Source organism: Squalius cephalus (genome assembly GCF_949319135.1).
Source record: "Squalius cephalus genome assembly, chromosome: 4".
NCBI lineage: Eukaryota > Metazoa > Chordata > Actinopteri > Cypriniformes > Leuciscidae > Squalius > Squalius cephalus.
Genome location: NC_137125.1, coordinates 47,163,299 through 47,184,552, shown reverse-complemented (window position 1 = coordinate 47,184,552; position 21,254 = coordinate 47,163,299). Strand labels below are relative to the sequence as shown.

Genomic DNA, 21,254 nt, shown 5'->3' with positions numbered 1-21,254 from the left:
TGTTCAAAGCCCACATGCAATTTGTAGGATGGTTTGTATTTATTTGTGAAATATTTATTTGGCTCATTTATTTATAGGCTATTTGTAAAACACAATATTTGTTACTCCACTGCGTTTTCGCTCAAATTGACCTTTGTATTTGAACATTGCTTTCTGTTTGTTTGTGAGTCAAGTTTTCCTTTGCAAAGCAGATCGAGTTTGTTTGCAAAATGCTGGATTTGTTTGTTTAATTATGGCACATAATTCACTCCATACTATGCAATCCACCAGAAGCAAAACCGTGCAGATGTAGCATGTGAATGTTTGACACACACACACACACACACACACACCTGAGCATATAAGCAGCGCTGAACACCACGTCAAACTCAGAACTGTCCAGCTCTGCAGCTTTCTGAGCCATTACTGCTGCCTCTCCCAGACGAGACTCTTCTCACAGAAACTGCCTGAGAGAGAGAAAAAGACAGAGGAGATCACAAGATGGAAATCAACTCAAACACAGCAGGCAAAGATCAGACACGCTGATACCAAAAATACGCTTGAGAGACTGGAGGATGGAGGTTATGAGGCTCAATGAACATTGAACCTCTGCTGCTTTAGGATAAAACGATTACTGATTAATTTCAGTGATAAAGGATGTGGTTTGTAAGAGATGAGAATCAACAGGACTCAGATCTAGTACAATTCATCCCTCCATATTGGTCATGATCCTTGTCAAAAGTGAGCATCATCAACTGCACGTAATGCTCACAGTCCAGCTCTCTACACACCACTCCAGCATCAGACATATCCCAGAAATCATCACACACTGTTCCCCACTGACCATCATGAAGAACCTCTACTCTACCAGCACAGCCTGTACACAAGGAGCAAGTCTTTTCCATACACATTTTATAGGTATTTTATGCTCTCAACTTAAAATTATTTCCAACCTTTAAAATAATAATTTGCAGTTCACTGTTTCTGCAATATGACATTTTCTATTTTTCATCCATTAATGAGTTAATTAAAAATGCATGTATAATAATTATGCAAATTATTGATGAATATTATTTTTGAACAACTTTACTATTTAATAATTAACTTAAAACAAAGAGGAAATATGATAGGCTACAGTGAACAAAAACAAACTAAACATACAGTAGTAAAGCTTTTAGACCCAGCAAATAAGCAATTAAATAAATAAAAAAATAAAACCAGTAAGAAATCTGAAAGGAGGAAGGAATCAAGTTAAACACTGAACTCTACTTACATTAAATATATTGACAGAAACTGTTTGGCCCTTTAACTGAACGGGAATCCTCCTCTACCTTACAGAGACACTTTACTGAGGAGACACACACATGATAAAGTGCTGACAAAGTCCAGCTGTCATGAGAGTCAATGTGGGAAACACAAAGTCTGACACCGCAGAGAAGAGATGACAAACACTGACAACTACCCTGGCTTGAGGAGCACTGGGTGTTAATAATATGCTAGCATTTATACAGCAAACAACAATTTGTGAATAAAAAAAACAGAAATATATCACAGAAATGTATTGATTTTTTTCTTTTTCTGGACAAAAAACACAATGTGTTGAAATAAATATGTTCAGCCTTCCCAATTTCCCCCCCAAAATAAAATAAAATTTCCATGCACATAGTCAGTCTGATTTAATCCTTTAATAGAAAATATAGACATCAATTCAAAACAACAATTAAGTAAATCTAAAACAAATACATGAAACAAACAGAGTCTCTATACAGTATATTAAAAAGCTCTGTTATAAACACTGAAGATTTAAGCTCAGAGTTTATGCCATGTGTTACTTTCTGACTGTCAGAAACTCCTTCTGCAGGACATTAAGTGAACATGCTTTTCTGATAATTCCTCACAGCTGCTGTTTGTTAACGTATTTCCCAAAGTAAATTCCAACAACTTTTAGCAAAATATAAAAGTCCACCAGCAGTGGGTCTGCATTTAAGAGGAGTTATATTTTTATAAGTTGAAGATGCTGTGAAATGTTAAAAACTGTTGTGGTGGAGGCTTAAAGGTAAAGACATTTTCTTTCCTCAAATTTCTAAGGCTACATGATAGAAATGTATCAATTCAGAGAAATAGCAAAAAAGAAAAAGAAAAAAGCATGGTCTGCAAAAACTGAAAAAAATCTAATATTTTGAAAGCAATGCATTTTTTTTTTCTCAGAAATTATTGATTTAGAAGATTTGAATACAAAGTGCAACATAAAACATTGCTGGACTGCAGCTAAAACATATAGTATATAGGATCTTAAACACTTAAACTCTGCAGACCACTTAAAAACTGAAAATTGATTTGCTGCAGTGGGTGTGGTTTGAGTTATTAAGTCCCTCCCTGTTTTCCTGGCTCCTCCCCCACATCATCATATTCTGTTATTAAAAAACAAGAGCAAATTCATTTATTTAAAAAGTTTTAAATTTAAAATTGATTTAAAAAGTATTATAATGAACACAATGTTTTCAGTCCATTCAAATTAGCTATTGAGACAACAGAACAAGATAAATTTATAATATGAAGCTATTATAAGGACACCAAAATTATTCAGTAAAAAAAAGTGTCAATAACGTACCAGATATGTCACTCATATATTCCCCGACATTCTTCACATCATCATACTCCTCCTGATCACCCTCTAATATAAATGTGTCTATTATTAATTACATGCAAAAAGTCTTCATACTTTACAAGCTACTATAATTTGACCAAAAATAAGAAAATAAACCCTGTTCTAATAAGTGTATAATTTGAAACCCACACCTGCTTTATCATTGAAGAACTGTCGTACGATGACGACATCATCGTAGTTTTCTGCTAAACAAAATAATGAAATGATATAAAATGATTATATATATGTATTGTGTTAAGACCTAACAAAATAATGAAAAGAAATAAACCTGTATCATGATGTCTTTCTGATGTGATTTGTTGCTTTTCTAAATAATAGAAACGAGAGAATAAACAGAAACTAATTCACAGGCCAAATAGGTAATTAAATGAAGTGAATTTCTGTGATCAGTTAAAGTCACTGACCTGTTGGGCCTTCAGTGGTGCTGACGTCAGTATAGTAGTCAGCTGTGACTCCTACTGCAAATTTTGATGTGAAAAAGAAAAAACACACATTCATAAATACCAACAACATACATACAATACATACTATTATTACTATACAGTACATACATATTATTGCATATTATTATTAAAAACTGCTAAGATAACTTTTTTATATCTTAATGTTTTTAATTTAACAAACATACATACTTTTCTGTATGTAGCGGGTAACATTGTTATATTTCAGTCCTCTAACCTGAAAGAAGCTCATCAGCATCTTCATACCCAGAATGCTGTTCGGTAGAACGGACACTTCCTGTTAGGAAGAAGCAGAACTATCAGATACATGTTCACAATCACAAATCAGCCAAAACCCACATATGCTTTGGATCATTTCAGAATCAGAAATCAGAAAGAGCTTAATTGTCAAGTGTGCTTGAATTTTTCTTGTAAATGAAGCTTCCAGTGCACACATATAAATACAACAACAAGACACATAGTTATAAAAATAAGAATAAAAATATGAAAGATATAAGACACAGATTAGGCATATTTGCAGATAAAAAACATAGTTACAGTTAACAGTATTATGTTAATAAATAAATATTTCACTAAACAGTGGGAGTTTTGCACTAAGAGAGTCCTTATGAGGCATTTAACTGTTCAGGAGGGAGATGGCCTGTGGGAAGAAGCTGTTCCTAAGCCTAGATTTTCTAGTGCCTAGATCGTTCTGAATCGCCAGCCGGACGGCAACAGTGCAAAGAGGTTATGGCCAGCGTGAGTGGAGTCTGTGATGATTTTATCTGCCCTCTTCCTCACTCTGGAAGAGTACAGGTCCTGGAGGGTGGGAAATAATCATTTCAGCAGTCCGGACTGTCCATTGTAGTCTTCTGATGGCTTCTGATTTGGTTGCTGAACTAAACCAGACAACTACTGAAGTGCATAGAACAGACGGCTGAATAAAACTGGCTAAGCAGCTCCTGTGGAAAGATGAACTTCTTCAGCTGGCGAAGCATTTTTCTCAATGGAGTCTATCTGGAACTCCCACTTCAGGTCCTGAAGAGATGGTAGAGCCCAGGAACCACGAGGCCAAAGTGCTGTTCATGATGGTAAGGGAGGGGAGTGCTGGGATGTTCCTAATGAAGTTCAATATTATCTCCACTGTTTTGAGCATGTTCAGGTCAAGGTTGCTGTGACTTACCAGAACATCTCTTCTGTATGCAGATTCATCACCATCCTGGATGAGGCTGATGACTGTGGTGCCGTCTACAAACTTCAGGAGCTTAACAGAGGGATCAGTAGAGGTGAAGTCATTTGTGTAGAGGGAGAAGAGTAATGAGGAGAACACACATCCTTGTGGAGCGCCAGCGCTGATTGTGCAAGTGTTGGATGTGAATTTTCCCAGCCTCACTAGCTGCTGCCTGTCTGTCAGGAAGTTGGTGATCCACTGACAGATAGAGGTGGGCACAGAGAGCCGACTTAATTTGGATCTGAATAGAATTCCTCTGACTAAAATGTCCAAAAAAATTGGGGGGTGTGCATTGTCTAATGTCCAGCAGTTTGTCTCTCATAAAAGTTATAGGTAAAAGTTGACTGAAGACAGGACAAACAATCAATAAAAACAAACACTGAGGTGCTCCAAAACAAGGCAGCCATCTGTGGCGCCATCTTCAAGTTCAGCTCAAACTAACTCTTGACTCTAACATTGACTCACACCTGAATATAACACTAACCCTTAATCATCACACAAACAAGGTCACACATATGAATCTGTGATTTACTCCTCTTACCCCTCTGAATTCAGTGATGAGTCTGTTGATCACGACAAATCAAGCACTATGACATTTACTCACCCTTCTGAGTGAAAACACTGTGTCTATTACTGGGTCTGTGATGAACCTCCTCATAAACAGCCTCAGTTGTCGTCTTGTGTCTCCTCTTAGAGAGAGCTGTGAGTGTAGACAGACAAACCTGCTGTCAGTTCACAACACATAACTGATCACACACTGAATAACACACAATATGACAGTCTCTGGATCTCTCCTACCTCTCCTCATCACTCTGTTCTGCTGAATCAGTATAAGCAGTGGCACTAAGAGCAGTAAGAGCAAAACTCCCAGTACAACCACAAGCACAGAGAGAGACACTGGAGGAGTTTGTGGAGGAGTGACTGATGTTGAGCGCACTGTCTGAGAAACTGGAGGAGAAGCTGATGTTGTTGTGGCAGGAGTAGTGGACATTGACAAATCTGGCAAAACAGACACAAACACATTGGAAAAAGCCAATACACAAATATTATAACCACTTAAACAATTTAAAAATGACTAATATTGCTCAGTGATTTGCTCTGACCTGCACAGGTGAGTCCAGCGTGCTCTTTGTGGGAGCAGTCAGTGTGGTTCTTCAGGGAGAGAGGACAGTCCCACAGGTGAATCTCATTCCCTCTGCACTCGACTCTGTTCAGCCACACAACACCTTCACCAGCACCAAAGACTGAATTCCCATCAGCCCTCAGTGCTGCTCCACAACCCAGCTGCCTGCAGACCACCTGAGCATCGCTGATGTCCCACAGATCAGCACAGACTGAACCCCACACAGCGTTATGATACACCCCCAGCCTCCCAGAGCACCGGCCCAAACCTCCACTCAGTCTGAGAGGAACATGATCTAAATCACAGCCAAGTGAATACATTATTGGCCAACAGAGTTTTGTCACGACAGAAACACCTATAGTGGGGCATGTATGTGGAGTGAGATTAAATCCTCTTGGTTCCCCAGAACTAAATCAAATATATACAATACATATGGCTGTTATGATTTTTATGTTTTTCTTAATCAAATTAACTTACCTGAACACTGTCTCTGATGTGGAGATGTGGAGCATGACAAATAGCTTCTAGGGGACTCATGACTCTCCTGTTCTGTAATCACAAGTAAATTAAATATTATATAGACACATTTTGTTTATATAGTCAATAATGTTAACTATTGTTGTATTTTTAGAGATGGAAATTGCAATGGAAATCAGTCTTACCTGAGCAGGTGATTTTGGCCACTTCATCTTCACCACAGTGATTCTGTCCCCAGGGTGAAGATGGACACTGCCACAAATTGGAATCATGTGGTCGACATTTCACTTCATCCAGCCAGTTATGAGCTGATTCCAGTCTTGGGATAGAATCGGAAAAAGCACCAGATCTTCCACAGTTCAGCTCTTGACAGATCAGACTCGCTGTGTCTCTGTCCATCTGGTTTACACACACATTACCCCAGGATCCATTGTAGAAAACCTCCACATTCCCTTCACAGCCCTCAGTTAACCTGATCTCTTTAAACTCTAGATGGAAACATGAACACAACCTCTGATTTCATCCAACCCTATTCATTTCAACCACAAACACATACAGGTAACATTACATATATACAGGGGTTGGACAATGAAACTGAAACACTGGCCAATAAAATGTTAGAGGTTTAATGCCTATACACTCACCTAAAGGATTATTAGGAACACCTGTTCAATTTCTCATTAATGCAATTATCTAATCAACCAATCACATGGCAATTGCTTCAATGCATTTAGGGGTGTGGTCCTGGTCAAGACAATCTCCTGAATTCCAAACTGAATGTCAGAATGGGAAAGAAAGGTGATTTAAGCAATTTTGAGCGTGGCATGGTTGTTGGTGCCAGACGGGCCGGTCTGAGTATTTCACAATCTGCTCAGTTACTGGGATTTTCACACACAACCATTTCTAGGGTTTACAAAGAATGGTGTGAAAAGGGAAAAACATCCAGTATGCGGCAGTCCTGTGGGCGAAAATGCCTTGTTGATGCTAGAGGTCAGAGGAGAATGGGCCGACTGATTCAAGCTGATAGAAGAGCAACTTTGACTGAAATAACCACTCGTTACAACCGAGGTATGCAGCAAAGCATTTGTGAAGCCACAACACGCACAACCTTGAGGCGGATGGGCTACAACAGCAGAAGACCCCACCGGGTACCACTCATCTCCACTACAAATAGGAAAAAGAGGCTACAATTTGCACGAGCTCACCAAAATTGGACAGTTGAAGACTGGAAAAATGTTTCCTGGTCTGATGAGTCTCGATTTCTGTTGAGACATTCAGATGGTAGAGTCAGAATTTGGCGTAAACAGAATGAGAACATGGATCCATCATGCCTTGTTACCACTGTGCAGGCTGGTGGTGGTGGTGGTGTAATGGTGTGGGGGATGTTTTCTTGGCACACTTTAGGCCCCTTAGTGCCAATTGGGCATCGTTTAAATGCCACGGCCTACCTGAGCATTGTTTCTGACCATGTCCATCCCTTTATGACCACCATGTACCCATCCTCTGATGGTTACTTCCAGCAGGATAATGCACCATGTCACAAAGCTCGAATCATTTCAAATTGGTTTCTTGAACATGACAATGAGTTCACTGTACTAAAATGGCCCCCACAGTCACCAGATCTCAACCCAATAGAGCATCTTTGGGATGTGGTGGAACGGGAGCTTCGTGCCCTGGATGTGCATCCCACGAATTTCCATCAACTGCAAGATGCTATCCTATCAATATGGGCCAACATTTCTAAAGAATACTTTCAGCACCTTGTTGAATCAATGCCACGTAGAATTAAGGCAGTTCTGAAGGCGAAAGGGGGTCAAACACAGTATTAGTATGGTGTTCCTAATAATCCTTTAGGTGAGTGTATATGCCTATATGTATATATATCTGGTGGCCAATATTCACTGATTTTACATTCCGTCAGCAAGAGCAGAAAGTGAGAAGGTTGAATTAGCAGAGCAACAGCACAGCTGTACATAAACTATTGCAATCCACACAAGATAATGGGAGCCATATTAGAGTTCAAAAGAGGACAAATTGTTGGTGTGCATGTCACTGGCTCATCTGTGATAAGAACAACAAGTCTTTGTGGTGTATCGAGAGCTATGGTATCCAGGGTAATGTCGGCATACCACCATGTAGGACGAACCACATCCAACAGGAGTAACTGTCGGCACATGAGGAAGCTACTAGGACGAGGGTATCCAGGTACTAACCCGGATTGTATCCAAAAAACATAAAACCACAGCTGCCCAACTCACCGCAGAATTAAATCCCCACCTCAACTCTCCTGTTTCCACCAAAACTGTTCATCGGGAGCTCCACATGGAACAGATGGTCGGGCTGCTATAGCCAAACCTTTGGACTCTCGTGACAATGCCAAATGTTGGTTTCATTGGACTGTGGACAATGTGAAACATGTATTGTGAGTTCACTGTCCACCTTCACTGTCTTTCCTACATCCATGGGAGTTACAGTGTGGAGAAGCCCTAAATAGGCTTAACACCCAGACTGTTGCGTGCCCAGAGTAAAGCACAGGGGTGGATCAATGATGGTTTGGGCTGCAATATCATGGCATCATGGCCTGAACAGTCACCAGATCTAAATATTTGTGAGCCACATTTTGGAGGAGTTTCAAAAAACGTTTCCCTCCACCAGCATCACATAGTGACCTGGCCACTGTTCTGGAAGAGGAATGGCTCAAAATCCCTCTGGCCACTATGAAGGACTTATATCTGTCATTCCCAAGACTAATTGATGCTGCAAAAGGAGTCTACTAATAAACTACACCATACTAATAAATTATTGTGGTCTCAAACCACAGTTTCAGTTTCACTGTAGAACACCTGTATGTGTAACTGAATTTTTTTTAGATATTCCCAGAAGATATTTTAGATTTTAAATGTTACTGAATAACAATTTTTCACAACACTGAAATGTTTACCTGAGCACACGACTCCTACATCCTCCTTGTGTTGACAGTCATGTTTCCCCCAGAAACATGAAGAGCAGTTCCACAGGGACGTCTCATTCCCCTCACACTCCACCTCATCCAGCCATATGGGTCCAGAACCAGGACCAAACCAGGCTGGAACCTGCTGGTTACTGAGGGCCACTCCACACTGCAGCTGTCTGCACACCACATGGGCATCTTTAATATCCCATGAGTCATCACACACTGTCCCCCATGAGCCGCTGTGAAAAACCTCCAGCCTCCCTGCACAGTCTCCCCCAGAACCCACCAGCCTGATGGACCCGCGACCTGATATTCAGAGAGAGAAAAACACATTATTGATCACTAACAACTGAAGAATCTGCCCAGATGTTGTTGTTCTCACCAAGGCAGGTGATTGACAGCTGTTGTGTGGAGCTGCAGTTGAGAGTTTGTGGAGAGCTGCAGTTCCCCAGATGAGCTTCACTCCCAGAGCACTGGAAGCCCGTCACACACTCATGACTGTGTTCAGGACTGGATGAAGAGGAACCGGAGAAGTTCAGCACAGAGCCACAGCCCAGCTGTCTGCAGACCACAGAGGATTCAGTGAGACTCCAGGAGTCCAGCAGAACTCTCCTCCAGACCTGATGGATGGAAACTTCCAGCTCCCCCTCACACTGTCTCTCTCCAGACAACCGCACCAGACCATCATGAACAGCCAGAGAGGAACCTGAGGAGAAGATCTCATGTTTTACTAAAATAAGAATTGTGTTATAACATGGTGAAAAAGAGAATACTGCTCTCAGTGTCAAATAAGTTTACCAGAGCAGACGACTCCAACATCTCGTCTATGAGAACATTCAGCTCGACTCCATGAAGAGACGGAACATTCTGAGAGTTTTGTTTCATTCCCGTCACAATCAAACACATCAGCCCAGATTTCACCACTTCCCTCTCCAAACCAGTCTGATCCCACAACAGACACAGCAATCCCACAATTCAGCTGTCTACAGAGGACACTGGCAGCTCTCATATCCCAGCATGCATCACACACTGTGCCCCATTTACTGAAGTACTGACGCTCAACTCGACCAGAACAGGAGTCTGAACCATTCATCAGTTTAGCATCTGTGTAACCTGAATAAAGAGCATATAGGTTAAAGTAAAGTATAATGCAGCTGACAGAGAACATATACTGTTTTAAATACAAAGACACTGAATATTTATAATTTACCAGAACAGATCAGACCAACATTATAGTCACTGGTACAGCTTTGTTTGTGTGATAATGAAATTGAGCAAAATGAAATCTGAGACTCATTTCCTCTGCACTGAATCTCTTGTGTCCACATCTGAGCGTCTCCTTTGCCAAAAGCATCTTCTCCCAGCACCTGTACAGGAGCCCCACAGTCCAGCTCTCTACACACAACCTCTGCATCCTGCTGGTCAAAGGCAGCGTCACACACTGAAACCCACGACTGATCATCAAGTATCTCTAACCTCCCAGAGCACAGGTGAGATCCATTAATGAGTCTGGAAGCTTGATGACCTGTTAATATTACAGGAATGACAGTGCACAGTAGACAAAAACAAATGCTTGATATTAAATACAATAAACATACAAACAGTTCTCCAAACAAAATATTCTTTATGTCACAACAAATTAATGGGCAGTCAGTTAAATTATTCACCCGAACAGATGACACTGGCATCTGAATTGTGAGTACAGGCATGTAAGCTCCATCCTGCTGATCCACAGTTCTTCAGTGTTGACTCCGATCCAGCACAAAGTGCACCACCCATCCAGATTGGTCCTGATCCTGGTCCAAAATGAGCATCACTCAGAGCATCTACAGGTTCTCCACAGTCCAGCTCTCTACACACCACTGCAGCATCAGCCATATCCCAGACAGCTCCACACACTGTTCCCCACTGACCTCTATGAAAAACCTCCACTCTACCAGCACAGCGACTGTGACCACCAACCAGCCTCACATTCTTTTTATCTAAGTGACAGAAAAATACAGATAGAGACTGTGATTGCATCTCCGTAAGCACACTAGTTCGCGTGTCAGTATATTATGTACACAAATTCGGCACTGGTAAAGCACACTGGCTCACTACACATTTTGGACACTGATTTTTCAATTCCCGGTGATATGACTAGGTGCTTGTGGCATAAAACGTCAACACTGGTATTTATTAACAACAAACATAACATCTTTCTGACATTTTTTAATGCTGTTTAAAGTATGTTATAAAATATACTTTGATTGTTGTTATAAATATCTGAAACAATTTAGCCAAATTATTATTATAAATATTTACTACACTGTTCACTACCTATCTACTGATGTTTATAATTAATAATTAATTAATAATTAAATAATTTATAATTCTACTGACATATAATTAAATAACGATTTGTCTTTTCAAATCTTCTAATGTCTGTTTTGCACTTAACAGAATTTCCATTAAGGGGAACGTAGTGAGCATCTAGTTTTTGGAGTGCATTGTGGGATTTTTAGGGAGCGAACATTACAGTGAACTTGAAGGATTTTGTGATTGAGACAGACCTTAAAATGGCCTTGGTCAGTGTTCTGACTGAAATATGAAGCTGACTGAGATGCGCCCTATTAGTAAAAGGTATGATATTACTATATTCTTTTAACTCACCATCACAGTTCAGCCCTAGGTAATGATCATGTGAACAGCAGTTTTTAAGTAAGGATGTTGGACAGAAGTGAATCTGAGACTCATTTCCTCTGCACTGAATCTCTTGTGTCCACATCTGAGCGTCTCCTTTGCCAAAAGCATCTTCTCCCAGCACCTGTACAGGAGCCCCACAGTCCAGCTCTCTACACACAACCTCTGCATCCTGCTGGTCAAAGGCAGCGTCACACACTGAAACCCACGACTGATCATCAAGTATCTCCAACCTCCCAGAGCAACTCGAGTTTCCAATAAGCCTGACACCTGAAGTAGCAAGAGATAAGAAACGTTTCAATTTTGTTTATCTAAAGGTGTGTAATTCTTGTCATTATTGTTCTACCATAAAGCACCACTTATTAATGTGAAAGGAGTAAAATAGTCAAATTACTCAATCTCTCATGTCAATCCATATCATCTGACTTTCTTTTTTATAGAACATAAAAGGGAATTTTACAGAATATCCTGGTACTCTTTTCAATATAATGAAAGTAATAATAAAAAAAAACATTGTGTGCTCTACAGAACAAAGTCATAGAGGTTTGAAAAGACACAAAGTAAATGATGACTGATTTTTCATTTTTGATTGAACTTTCCCTTTAAGGCAGTTGAATTATCAGTGATGTAAAAACAGTGCAGGGTTTGGAGCAGTTTACCTGAGCAGATTACTCCTGCATCTTTAGTATGATCACAGTCATAAACCCCCCAATTTATTGTTCCACAGTTCTTCAGTGTAGATTCTGATCCCAAACATAATTTGCGATTTGTCCAGATTGGTCCTGATCCTGGTCCAAAATGAGCATAACCAAGAGCATCTACAGGTTCTCCACAGTCCAGCTCTCTACACACCACTGCAGCTTCAGTCATATCCCAGAAACCACCACACACTGTTCCCCACTGACCTCTATGAAGAACCTCCACTCTACCAGCACACCGACTGCTACCACCAACCAGCCTTACTCTCAAATTGTCTATAAAATAAATAAAGAGGGAGTAAAGACATATGGACAAAAGGAAAGAATGAGGAAAAAAGTCACAACAAGAGAAAAAACTATGATAAAATGTTCTAATATTTATTGTAGATTTTGGGAACATTAAATTTGATTTCAGTTTATTTAAAAAAGGCTCAAACCTGCACACACTAGTATAACATCATTTTCATGTGAACATTTGTTTTCATGTGATGGTGATGTTGGACAGAGGTGAATCTGAGACTCATTTCCTCTGCACTGAATCTCTTGTGTCCACATCTGAGCGTCTCCTTTGCCAAAAGCATCTTCTCCCAGCACCTGTACAGGAGCCCCACAGTCCAGCTCTCTACACACAACCTCTGCATCCTGCTGGTCAAAGGCAGCGTCACACACTGAAACCCACGACTGATCATCAAGTATCTCTAACCTCCCAGAGCAGCGAGAACCTCCAACCAGCCGGACTTCTGAAAGAACAACACAGGAAAAAACTAAATTTAAAGTTAGAGACCTTCAATAATGAGTCAGTCATATAATATAATATATCAATCAACGATAAATCATATTTTCCTTTATCTTCTGAAATAAAAGATATTTATTATGAAAACATATTATACATGTCAGCAAAACTTTTTCCCAGTCCAAAAGGACTTGAAAGTAACCTACAAAAACAGCTCACATACAAAACAGTGTATAGTTATTGTTACTGTAAAAATTGTAATGCATTACATGACCGCACACATTACATGATCAACAATGTCTATGAATGAATCCTATCAGGGAATTACATTAGAATGTAGAGTTAGAAACAAGCTTCTAAATTTTATTTTTAACAAGTTCTCTGATTATTACAGTCTGACCTTAACAGTTTGTGCTGTCAAAAAGAAGCTGGAAAATGGTCATAAAAAATGAAATTATGACTGCTTTTGGTGCATTAAGACAGGATTTTTAGCTTTAGCTTACCTGAACAAATGACTTGAGCGCTCTTACCAATACACACATCAAGATCAGTTGGTTGTATGAATCCACATTTCTTAAGTGTAGACTCTGATCCAGTACACATTGCATTTTTCATCCAAAACGGTTTAAATCCCAGTCCAAAATGAGCAACACTCAGAGCATCTACAGGTTCTCCACAGTCCAGCTCTCTACACACCACTGCAGCATCAGCCAAATCCCAACCAGCACCACACACTGTTCCCCACTGACCTCTATGAAGAACTTCCACTCTACCAGCACAGCGACTGCTACCATTTACCAGTCTCACATTTCTAATGTCTATGAATGTAAGAGAAAAGGCTATTGTAAATTAAAATTTTTATAATAAAATGAAATGAAATGTGCTTTATTGTACTTTGAACTGTTACCAGTACACAGCAAACCAATGTTGTGCTCATGTGAACAGTTGTTGTCATCTAACGGTGCAGTTGGACAGAGGTGAATCTGAGACTCATTTCCTCTGCACTGAATCTCTTGTGTCCACATCTGAGCGTCTCCTTTGCCAAAAGCATCTTCTCCCAGCACCTGTACAGGAGCCCCACAGTCCAGCTCTCTACACACAACCTCTGCATCCTGCTGGTCAAAGGCAGCGTCACACACTGAAACCCACGTCTGATCATCAAGTATCTCTAACCTCCCAGAGCAGCGAGAACCTCCAACCAGCCGGACTTCTAAATAAGACAACACAGATCAACAAAAGCATGGCTTATTTATGGGGCTTCAAAATAATGATTTGTACTTCAAAGCCATTTTATTTTTAGTCTTATAATGAATAAAGTAAAAACACAAAAGAAAACTGCAACAAACATAAATATAAAATGTATTTATTATTGAAGTCAACATTTTAAAACTTCTTTAAAAATTAGATGCCAATCTGGAAGCGCAATAAATCTTGCAAAGATATAGATTTTAATATGTAAAATACTTTACCTGAACAGATGACTCCAGCATCTCTACTATGATCGCAATTGCTTTTACCCCATCCTGATGACCGACAGTTCTTCAGTGTAGACTCTGATCCAGTACACGAGACAAAACTCATCCAGATTGGTCCTGATCCTTGTCCAAAATGAGCATCACTCTGAGCATCTAAAGGTTCTCCACAGTCCAGCTCTCTACACACCACTGCAGCATCAGCCAAATCCCAGAAATCATCACACACTGTTCCCCACTGACCTCTATGATGAATCTCCACTGTACCAGCACAGCGACTGTGACCACCAACCAGCCTCACATTCACACAGTCTAAATATTAAGCAGTAACAATGAGAGATGAAAGATGAAGGGATGAGAGTTCAATTCACAGCATTACAAAATGGGACAACTGGGAAGTGGGACACATAAGGGGAAGGGGGTTTCAGTTATCCTAAAGTGCATTATTGTTTCAGCTGTAAATAGTTAAAAACAATTACAGGGTTTATACCATTATGTTGTCATGGAAAACAAGTTTAAAACTGGAAATAACTTTGCACAGAAAAGGTTAGTAAGCAATTTTTTCCACACTAAAACACAAATTTGTTTACGTCTTGATTCTATATTATTGACACAGTGAGTATTACAGAAAAAGTACTTGGTTACTATCGTAACCTCGGTTCCCTGAGAGTTAGGGAACGAGTATTGCGTAGCTATACGCAGTGGGGAAACTCCTTTTCCTCAAAATTCTGAAGCCTAAAATGTAAAATGCATTTTGCAGCTGCACAGCTAACACAGTGAGTGTCTGGCTCACTCATTGGCTGTGCTGCGGCAACTGCACATCCAATGGCGTGGGTGCCTCTGATGTGTGCGCCAATGAGCTAGCATCACGCCATTACACGTCAGAGCCTGTCAAGGGGGCGTGGCCCGAGCCCTTATTAGCCCCCGAAACAGCCATTATAGCAGGTTACATCGACTGAAGCTACATACTGCCATGTTACTCAGTGCGGCCGGCTACGCAATACTCGTTCCCTAACTCTCAGGGAACCGAGGTTACGATAGTAACCAAGTATGTTCCCTTTCGAGAATGGTCACTTCGTATTGCATAGCTATACGCAGTGGGGACGCCATGTAAAACGCCGCACCAAGTAACTGGTTGCAACTGCAGCTCGAGAACTCTGAGCCCACAGAAACAAGCCAGAACCCAATATATATTAAAAAAGACTGGACACCGTCGGGCCTGATAATATATATATAATATATATATGTAATGCCCATACATCCATATTCAACCTAATATACCAATAAGACCAGACACCGTCGGCTCTTTTATGTATAAGGGATATCATAACCGGACAGAGGCGGGTTTTATAATGAAATGAATGTGTGCTTATGACATTGACATAATATGTAGATAAGACCAGACACCTGTCGGGTCTAAATCATACAGAAAGGACCTTTGCCTGCAGGGAAGGTACTGTACCTCCATATTATTTCCCATTATATTATATTATAATGGGAAACCCAGAAGACAAAGCCCAAGACGAGGCCATGCCTCTAGTCGAATGGGCTCTAGTACCAATAGGGCAAACCTGACCCACTGAGGTATATGCCAGAGAAATGGCATCTACTATCCATCTGGATAGTCTTTGCTTTGTGACAGGAGACCCCTTGGGCCGACCACCAAAGCAGACAAAGAGTTGTTCTGAATGTCTAAAAGACGCAGAACGCTCCAGATATATTCTCAGTGCTCTGACAGGACAGGTAGATTAGCCTCCCCATCCTCTGTGGAAGAGCTAATAAAGTGATAACCTGTGCTCTAAACGGTGCTGAAAGCACTTTAGGCACATAACCGTGTCTGGGTTTGAGGATGAAATTCGAGTCACCGACACCAAACTACAAACAGGAGGGGCTCACAGAGAGCGCTTCCAGATCTCCCACTCGCTTGATAGATGCCAGTACCAGCAGGAGAGCAGTCTTCAGCGAGAGTAGTTTGAGATCAACCGACTGGAGCGGTTCAAATGGTGGACCCTTCAGGGCCCGAAGGACCATGGAGAGGTCCCATGACGGCACAGACAGAGGTCTAGAGGGGTTCATCCTCCTGGCTCCTTTCAGAAACCGTACCACCAAGTCATTTCTTCCAAACGATTGGCCAGCCACCGGAGCATGATAAGCTGCGATGGCTGCCACATACACTTTGAGCGTAGACGTGGTCCTGCCCGTATCTAGCAGCTCCTGTAGGAAGGAGAGCACCACTGGTACCTCGCATGACATGGGTTCAAAATGTTTGTCCAAGCACCAGCTGGAAAACACTGACCATTTCGAAGGGGCCCTGGCCTCAGTGATCGTGTTTAGGACCTTTTCAGGAAGGTCCCTGGGTACCCATTGAGGGGCCACACATGGAGAGGCCATAAATCGGGTCGCGGATGCCATATCGTCCTGTTCGCCTGTGAGAGGAGATCTTTCCTCAACGGAACAGGCCAGGGGACTTTGTCCGTCATCTGAACCAGCTCTGGAAACCACGGTCTGGATTTCCAGAGGGGGGCTACTAGGAGGACTGGGCATCCGCTCTCCCTGACCCGTTCGATGACCTGGGGAACAGGGTTCCAACACATTTTCCAATTCAAAATTCCATACTTTTCCAGACTCAAAAAAAAAGAAAAAAGTGGTCAAAATTTGGCTTTCATTAGGGCAGTACATTATATTTCAAGGCTTTAGGTCTGCTTTAACACACTCTATGGCGGCCAAGAAACCACACCGTGAAATGGGATGATGTTGCAATAGGTGGCTCAGTGTGCATTGTCTATGCTAAGTTTAATGGTTTCTCATGCGCACATGAAAGTCTGTATATTTTTTATTTTTGCAAACATCCTTTTAGTGGCTCTGTAATACGGTGCTAAGAATATCATGAGAAGAAACCCAAAACACTTATAACCTGCATTTTTGCATAATGAAAAAGTGCACCTTGAATTCAGTCATGTTTGACAATCACTAAACAGCTGCCATGAAAACACACTTCTATGATACATTTTTGTTCATTACATTAAAAATTTTGTAAAAACTAAACAGGGGCAATAGTCTGGAAATGCAAATATTTTTCCATACTCTGCTTTCTTTTGTCCATACTTTTCCAGACCTGGAATTAAATCAAATTCCATACTTTTCCAAACTGCGTAGGAACCCTGTGGGTAATCATTGAAACGGGGGGAAATGCATAAAGGGGGAGGTTGGGCCAGCGATGGGCCAACACATCCCTGCCCTTCGAGAAGAACACTGCGCAGTGAGTGTTGTTCTTTGAGGCGAAGAGGTCGACTTCAGCCTCGCCAAACACTCTCCATATCAGACGCTCCCTGAGGATTCAGGGACCACACGCCTAGGGGAGTGTTGCCCCGTGACAGCATATCTGCACCTGTGTTCAGGATGCCAGGGACATGTGCTGCTCTCAGAGATTTCAGATTGACTTGCGCCCAAATAAGGTGGTCTCTCGTCAGGGCGTACAGGCTGCCCGACCTGACACTGCCCTGGCGTTTTATGAATGGTACCACGGATGTGTTGTCCGTCCGGACGAACACCTGGTGTACCCTGACGTTTGGCAGAAACACTTTGAGGTCCAAACACACTGCCTTCATTTCCAGGCAGTTGATATGTAAGCATGTAAGCTCTGCTCCGTGCTCGACCAGAGGAGTACTGACAATGCGGCTGCCATGAGACCGAGAAGTTTCTGAAACTTTGGCCTGGGACAACACAGCCTCTTCGAGGGGCGACAAAGGCTCGTAGCCCTTTTCCGCCGCGCCGTCCATGGAGGAGAGCGTTGCAGAAAATGAAGATCCAGTGAGTGCAGAGTAGGGAGCATGCCATGTTTTAGACAGTTCTTCATGTACCTCAGGGAAGAACGGTGCGGGTCTATGACAAGGGGCCTGCTGGCGCCCCGGCAGGAACCAGCCATCCAACCGACTTCGAGGAGGCTCCTCTCGAGTGGTCCTCGCCCGAGGTCCGCGACGACCTTCGTGAGGATCCGCAGCATCTCCGCGTCAGAGTTAGTTTTGGTAGCTGTGGCGCTGGCGCCCAATTGAGAAGCAGAAGCAGCAATGGAGAGGCTGTCGTCGCGGTCGTCGATAGATCCGCCGAAAGAGACTAGGCCCACCGCGTGTGAGGGGGGGAGGCACTGGTCTCCCTCGAACAGGACCGGAGACGGTGTCTGCGTAGGAGAAAGCGAAGCACGCGGGGACATGCCTGGAATGGGTTCGCTAACATCCATTCCCTCAGGTTGACGTTGGCTGCGGCGCTTCTTTTTCCTCTGCAAAAGTAGAGCGGGAAAAGGAAGGGCGGGAGAAGCGCCGTCATCATTTTGCGAGAGAGCTAGCCGCGACCGCAGCGTCGAGACAGGCATGCTTTCACAGACCAAGCATCCCCCGGCGCAAAGTGCAGCTTGAGCATGGGCGGTTCCCAGGCATGAGATGCACTTAGCATGTCCGTCGGCCTCGTGCCGCACGTGGCACAGGAAGAGCGAGGCATTTTAAACAACGCTCGCGTTCCTAAAAGCAAATAGCAAAGCAAAGCAAAGGAGATGCGTAGGTCGCCAGATAGTGACAGTAGAGCGGCGACAGGGGAAGACGACTTCTGTGTCGAAGGCGAAATCCGCTGTAGGGCTACACACTCTAACTGCAGGACTCAGAGACGTGAAGTATGTCGCTGAAGGAGATGAATCTGCTATAATGGCTGTTTCGGGGGCTAATATAGGCTCGGGCCATGCCCCCTTGGCAAGCTCGGACGTGTAATGGTGTGATGCTAGCTCTTGGCGCACATGTCCCGCCCTATTGGATGTGCAGTTGCCGCAGCACAGCCAATGAGTGAGCCAGACACTCACTGTGCTAGCTGTGCAGCTGCAAAATGCGTTTTACATAGGATTCAGAATTTTGAGGAAAAGGAGTTTCACCACTGCGTATAGCAACCCAATACGAAGTGACCGTTCTCGAAAGGGAACCTCTTTTTTTAAAAGGGGGGACAAGTAGAAATGTATTATTTAAGTAAAAAATGCCACAAATTATGTTGATTGAGCTTAAACTATATTACACCTGGTGTATCCTTTTAATATATATTTTTCCCTCTATATAGTTCTTCTGTAGCTGAGGTCTTGGCATTGTTTAAGAGACTAACATTGTAACCCTATAGGTTTTTTTGTTGTCTTGTTTGTTATGATTACAACTTCTTGACATAACATAATACAGCATTTATCCTGCTGGATTATAAATGAGTGATTCTTTTCCTTTTTTTATAAAAATGTTCATGGGACTTGATCAAGCTAATGTTTCTAATCACTAATATTTCCAAATCAATGTTTATCAAATCAGAACTCCAAATGTGTGATCAATTTTACGGCCACCCAACTTGAGTGACAGAGATGCCTGCATGATTATAGAATAATGTTTGACACATGACGATTAAATTGTTTTCAACCAGAGAAAAGGTGATCAATGTATGATTTTTTTTTTTTTTTAGATAACAGAAGATTGAGACAACATTTACAATGTTGATATTACATGAAAAATTAAATTGCGCTCACAAGACAACAAGACAAAAAAAACTACAATAATGGCCTCTTAGGGTTTCAATAAATAAATATTAATATTATTTTGATAACGATATATTATAATGAATAAAAAGACGACACTCATGTAAAACTTATTTGTAGCTCTTTATAAATTGGAGAGAGAAAGAGAGAAAGAGATAAACTGCCTGTTAAACACAGGAGCACATTCAAAATACTGTGATTACACAGGCATCTAAAAAAAAAACACATTACAGTATAGTTTAATTTTAAGATCTTAAACAACATAGCCCTTCATTTAAAAAACAAAAACAAAAAAACAATCTCTTTAATTTCATGTGTACTTACCAGCTGTGATGAGTATTATAACTGAAGACATTAAAATGAGTGTCAGGCATCTCTTCATCTCTCTATCTCTCTCTGCTTGATTAATTCAACATCCAGTACAAGCTTCTCCGCACTGATGATACAGAAGTACAGGCGTCCTCTCTCAGCCCCCTTAATGTGAGAGAAAGAGGTTCAAAACCCTCCAATCACACTCGCTGTTACCTTATTAGACAGAACAGAGGAAATCATCAAACAACTTCAGTGACAAATCAGACCAGGCTTTTATGACTTTCTCCATATATATATATAACTGTGAATGAACTCCTCCTCCACACCCATCAAGACTGAGGGGATGCAGAAACACACACACACACACACACACACACACACACACACGACTTACAGGAGACAGGAAACTCTCCAGTTTATTTACAGCATCAAAGCCCAACACCTGCAGAGAAGAGATAAAAGCACTGATAACTAACTGTGATATTAGTGTATACATATGTTAGCATGATATTAGCACATAATAAACTTAACTATTTAAATTAAATACTATTGCCAAAAAGCAATTTTAAAAAGAGGAAGAAAAGACATTCTCTTTAAAATGTCTTATCACTTTCTCAAGATAATTATCATATTGCACCAAAGTGGTTTGTTTCAAATGGCCCACAAAACCCCTCTTCATCTTGTGTCCAGCAGAGTGAGCCTGTGTGCGTCATTTCTGTTAAAGCGCCCTTGTATAGAGTGGTGAAGGGAAGATGTATTTTTGTAGGCCAAACCCCAGAAACATATTAGCATTTTACCACTTTCGGTTCCATCATCCTGAAGTCACTGTTTTTTTTTATTTATATGTTTTTGGTTAAATGCTTGAAATAAGGCCTTTGGCTAAAACAGGCTCAAGATATTTTCACGTTTTATTTAACAATATAAAATACATCAGC

The 21,254-nt window shown here is 41.5% G+C and overlaps 1 protein-coding gene across 1 annotated transcript; it reads right to left on the bottom strand.

Moving 5' to 3' along the window:
* Positions 1–1,650: 1,650 nt before the first annotated feature.
* Positions 1,651–18,825, bottom strand: LOC307157725 (antigen WC1.1-like; the record flags this gene model as incomplete). The annotated part of the gene is made up of 24 exons (XM_079869649.1): positions 1,651–2,390; positions 2,591–2,653; positions 2,779–2,832; positions 2,916–2,954; positions 3,052–3,105; positions 3,326–3,385; positions 4,923–5,018; positions 5,117–5,317; positions 5,422–5,736; positions 5,919–5,990; positions 6,104–6,406; positions 8,860–9,177; positions 9,215–9,577; positions 9,916–9,984; positions 10,082–10,396; positions 10,575–10,853; positions 11,524–11,823; positions 12,213–12,527; positions 12,755–12,991; positions 13,892–14,194; positions 14,454–14,768; positions 16,340–17,026; positions 17,845–18,316; positions 18,391–18,825. 24 exons carry the CDS (start codon positions 18,823–18,825, stop codon positions 2,344–2,346), a joined length of 5,712 nt encoding a protein of 1,903 aa, XP_079725775.1. The 3' UTR covers positions 1,651–2,343.
* Between the last annotated feature and the right edge of the window lie 2,429 nt (positions 18,826–21,254).